The sequence below is a fragment of the Vicia villosa genome, linkage group LG4 (assembly GCF_029867415.1).
Source record: "Vicia villosa cultivar HV-30 ecotype Madison, WI linkage group LG4, Vvil1.0, whole genome shotgun sequence".
Classification (NCBI taxonomy): Eukaryota; Viridiplantae; Streptophyta; class Magnoliopsida; order Fabales; family Fabaceae; genus Vicia; species Vicia villosa.
This window is the reverse complement of record NC_081183.1, coordinates 172,906,766-172,912,086: the sequence shown is the minus strand read 5'-3', so window position 1 is coordinate 172,912,086 and position 5,321 is coordinate 172,906,766. Positions and strand designations below refer to the sequence as shown.

General features: G+C 31.3%; 1 protein-coding gene across 1 annotated transcript; it reads left to right on the top strand.

The window, feature by feature from the left end:
• The first annotated feature begins 4,104 nt into the window (after positions 1–4,104).
• LOC131600324 (MLP-like protein 34) lies at positions 4,105–5,091 on the top strand. The gene is made up of 2 exons (XM_058872505.1): positions 4,105–4,288; positions 4,618–5,091. The coding sequence occupies exons 1-2, from the start codon at positions 4,105–4,107 to the stop codon at positions 4,890–4,892; spliced, it is 459 nt and encodes a 152-aa protein (XP_058728488.1). The 3' UTR covers positions 4,893–5,091.
• Positions 5,092–5,321: the final 230 nt, after the last annotated feature.

Sequence of the window (5,321 nt, the reverse complement as noted above, 5' to 3'; positions counted from 1 at the left end):
AGGGCGTCCATCTACTCTAGATATAGGGAGAACCAAATCCACATAAGTGACCTGATGCTCACTGGCAAACTCACGGACGAGAAGCCTCGATTAAACAGAATGTACAATATAAGAGCCATATTTAAAATGACGCCACCACATCCTATCACGCTCTAAGGAAGGGATAAAATCTCAAATAATCGAGAGGAGATTAGCAATCAGGTCTAGCTCAAGATCAAAGAGGAGAGTTCTTGTCCATTTAAGATTCTAGATCCATACCTCACCTTCCCACCTTCCCACCTCCACTGACTGGTTAACCTAATTGGATATAGTGAAATGCATTGGAAACCTAACTCTTAGACACTACAACACGCGTGGGCTTTAAAAGCGCTTTTTTTGGGATTTAAAAGCGCTTAAAAGCGCTGTGAAAACCAGCGCTGGCGTAGGTAACAAAAGCACTTCTGAAAGCGCTCTGGTAGACCCCCCCTATAAGAGCGCTTTTCTGGAAAAAGCGCTCTGGTAGACCCCCCTATAAGAGTGCTTTTGCTGAAAAAGCGCTTTGGTAGGCCTACTTTAGAATGCTTTTTTTCTTTTTAAAGTAGCCCTACGAAAGCGCTTTTCTGGAAAAGCGCTTTCGTAGGTGTCTATTATTTTTATAATTTTTTTATTATTTCTAAACCTGCACTTTTGGCAGCAATATTTCAGAACCTGTAATTTACCATTTTTTGGCAGTATTTTTTCATGAAACTATAATTTATCATTTCTAAACCTGATTCTTACACCATCACATTATATATATACCATTATAATCGATATCGATTATATACAAAAAAAATCATTATATTATATACCATTAATGTAAATCAAAATACATATATACATATTTCTAAACCAAAACAACTAAACCAATTCATATTACATCATAACAATAAGTAAATCAGATCTAAGCAACTAAATCGATAGACTAAGCAGTAGATGTACAACTTTAGCATTAAATAGTTACAAATGGTTGGAGCCACACCTCATATATTATACACACTAAAAATGGTGCAAAACCCTGCATTGTTTAGGACTTCCTTGAGATTGAAACAACTTTTCACTCTTCATTGTTTAGGCATCCTTTTGTGCAAAACCCTGCATTGCTGTTTAAAATCAAAAACATATTAGAGTCATCACGAGGAAAGCAGATTATCATGAAATCTAAGAAAATTCAATCTTAAAAGGTTCATTATCCGTTCTAAAGATTTTAGAAGGAACATACTTCAACCAAATAAAAATTCCCTTAAATAAAAATGTAAACTTCAATTATAAGCTTAAATACAAAAACCAAAAACAGTAATAAGTCTTAGCCATGTAGGTGGACTTGACTATTTAGATTAAACAAAACTATAATGTTAAATATTTTAAAAATTACAAATACTACCTCAATTAATTTGTATATTTGTAGTAATGTTTAATAATTGACTCTGCTAAAACTTAAAAAAAATCTCATAGTTGCGTGCAGAGGAGGAATGAGTGTATGATTATATACAGAAAATTAAGACATGTCTCATATAGAAAATTAAGAACTATCAAAATTAATAAGAATGTAAGTAATATATAACACTCTAGAGTATAATCATTTATAAAAAAAATATACCATACAATTTTAACGTACCAATAAAGTATTACTACTTGATTTAATAATACCGTTAAGAATATTTAGGGTATTTGTCTCCGTCAAAGTTTAAGTATATGATTAAATATTTAAGGTAAAGTTTTAAATAAATAAATATTGAGAAATATGAAAATATATTGGTAAAAGAAAACTTACTAAAAATATGATGAATCAAAGTAAACAATATTGGCAGCCTATGCACCTTTTGTGGATCATAACTAGTATTTGAACTCCTTGTTAAAAGTTAACTTGGAAAGGCTCCACCAGATGTCAACATGGGTACAAGCTTACCCTGACTATGCAAGTTGGTTCTACACAGCTTTTTCATCATTGCTTAACATAGAAGTTGCATCTTATTCCTAATAAAAAGACAAATCATGTATAAAATTAACTAACCTCCTTATAATCTCCACATAGAAGAGGATCGGCGTGTTCCTTAAAACCAAAGGCATAGATCATCCTTCTGTTGAGCCACAAGAAGAAAGCTGCATGTAAAAAGTTTGATAAGGGCTAATAGCAGTCCAACTAATTAATTTTAAATTTCTCAAGATTGGGTTCAACACAAAATAAGTAAATGACATACACAACTTCACTAAGAGATCTCCTTCAACAGCTAAATATGCAATGTTCGGGAGTTTTGAAATTAATCATGCTATGGCTTTCAAACACAACATAGGTTATGACAATAGAAAACCTCCAAAAACACTACAAGTTAAGAATAACAGTAGATAGCCCAACAATCACATTATGATTAACAATGAAAGCATAAATAATTCTAATAACAAATAACTAAACATTAAAAACTATAAAATATATAAAAAAAACACTCACTTCGACGCACATAAGGTGTTTGTTCAATGTCAAAGGAGGATGCATAACACAACCAAATCAATCAGGAACACCTTGTCCTGCAATTCAACCAACAACACATATCAACTCAAAATCTCTACAAGTTATTGAAGAAATTTTATGTACCATCAATCTCAAATAAGCACCTAATATAAAAAATCCCAAATCAGAACCCCAAATCTGAAACCCTAAATCAAAAGAAATCATAATGGAGCAGAAAACCAATCAATATACAATCATTCCCATGGGATTTGGGATTCAATATACAATCTCTTGTACGATTGATTTCTTCTCATCCCCTTTTTTCGCATCACATGGAGTACGGTTTTTGTAGATCTAGAAGAGATGATTGAGTATGTGTTTTGGGTTTTGTGAAAGACGATGGAATCATGCAGTTATAGGACGAAAGAGGCCGGAGGTGGTGGAATGTAAGAGATATGGATGTGATTGAAGGGAAGAGAGTCGGAGATCAGAGAGAGCGGTTCTTCAGAGATTGATGAAGAGAAATAGGGTTACGAGAGAGAGAGAGAAGAGAGCGTGTTTTTGTTTTCTGAAACAAAACACGTGTTTTTGTTAAAAGCGCTTTTTAAAACAGTTGGCCACCCTACTAAAGCGCTTTTCAAAAGCGCTCTCATACCCCACCCTACTAAAGCGCTTTTCAAAAGCGCTCTCATACCCTACCCTACCAAAGCGCTTTTCAAAAGCGCTCTCGTACCCCACCCTACCAAAGCGTTTTTTTTTGCGTTTTTTTTCCTTTTTCTTTTAGCGAAACCTATGAAAGCGCTTTTGCCTAAAAGCGCTTTCGTAGGTGTGCTGCTAAAAGCCAATTTTGGCGTAGTGAGAGGAGTGTTTCCAACCCAAAGATCTTTCTAAAAAGAAGTGAAAAGACCAAATCTAATTTTCTTACAGAGGCTATCCATAGTTAGTCCGGAGAGTCCTCAGCTTTAACGTCAAAAAGAGCCACTTCTTTTTACCAAGGAGACACATATCAAAGACAAATTAACTGTACCATCTATGATAAAAGAAGCAACTTAATATCTAGCGCATATCTCTCTTATATTTTTTAATAATATTTAAAAAAAAAAACTTATAAAAAAATGAATGAAAGAGAAATGTTAAAATATTCAATATAAAAGTGTTAAAATTGATGCATATTTTTAGAATATTCTGGTAAAAATAAGTGATATACTTTAGAGAAAACAAGAACATTATTAAGAACATTATTATTCAATCCTTTGGTACAATTATGCGAATATCTTTTGAATATTCTATCTATATGCTATAGCAACTAGGATGGATGAACCACCATAAACATTATTCGTTCATGAATACTATGCGAATATTTGATTCAGTATCATTTTCTTATATTACTAAACCAATATACAAATGTCAACTTAAATATACATATGTTTAGTCATGATGTCCTATTATAGATAAATTAATTTATAAATTAATCCCAATCATTTATTTATTTGATTTTGTCTAACATCTGAACAAGTCTCATAATCTGAAACTTTTTGCTAGTGGATTGAACTATTAATTTTATACTCAAATTAATCTTCTATTTAAGGTAATGTATTTCCAAGTTATGAGAAGAAACATCATTAGAAAGCATAAACATGTCCTTAAGTGGGAAAGTAGTGAGTGAAACAGAAATTGAAGCAACTGCTGCTAAGTTCTATAATATTTTTAGAAAGCAACTAGGAGATGTTCCTAGTATTTCCCCAGAAGTACATGAAAATAGTGTGCATGAAGGTGACTGGGAAAATATTGGTTCTGTTAAACACTGGGAATATACAATAGGTAATCTAAGTTTTTGAATATTTCAGAATATTCTTTTATTGCTCAAATATATATTATTTTATTTTAACATCATTAAAAATGAAAAAATATATATATTTAAAACTTGTTTATATTTTTCCGCCATCACATTAATTCTTTTTAACTTATATTCAAGAATGGAAAAAATATATACACTAAAAAAAAATTGAAAATTAGATTGGAAATTAATTTTGACATTTAATTTTAACACTTATAATATACACCAAACTAAATATATTTGTCTCTATCCTATTTATTTATTTATTTCTAATCAATCAACTTTGATTTTAAATACTTGTGAAACCCTGCAGAAGGAAGAAAACATACTACAAAGGAAAAAATTGAATCTTTAGATGATGAGAATAAGGTAATCATATATAGCGTCTATGACGGGGATGTGGCAGACAGTTACAAGAGTTTTAAGGTAACATTACCAGTGATTGATAAGGAACATGGTGGGGTTGTAAAATGGAGTATCGAGTATGAGAAACTGAAGGAGGATATTACAGCTGCATCTCCTGATTCATATTTGGTCTTGTTTGCAAAGATCACAAAAGATATTGATGCTCATCTTGTCAAGGAATAACAAATTAAAATGAAGATAAAGTGTGTTTGGCTAGGGTGATGTTGCATGTAAAATAAATTTTTTGTGATGAATGTGATTAGTCTTGTGATGATTTATGTTTTTCAGTCACACATGTTTGTTTCTTTTGACAAAAAATGTAACCAATTCTTGTTTGTGATGGATTATAGGTTTGTTGATTTGTTATATTGTTATTTGATGTGTGAAATGGTTGGCAAATGCTTGTAAAATATTTCATATCAATAAATGATTAATGTATTCTCTTATACACACTTCTCAATATACTATTTTATAGGCAGATTTTTAGATGAGACTAAATAAATTATGTGTTATCAATTTGAATTCGCATATCCTATTTCAATTGAGAGAATTCTTTTTTTTTTTTAAAATAAGTAAAGGGATTAAATTAAAGAGCACAAAGGGTGTTTAATC

What these genes read in the sequence shown, in the direction of transcription:
- LOC131600324 (XM_058872505.1), top strand. Translation starts at nt 4,105, where the DNA reads ATGTCCTTAAGTGGGAAAGTAGTGAGTGAAACAGAAATTGAAGCAACT. An exon ending in ACACTGGGAATATACAATAG is followed by an intron (nt 4,289 to 4,617) that starts GTAATCTAAGTT and finishes GAAACCCTGCAG; the next exon opens with AAGGAAGAAAACATACTACA.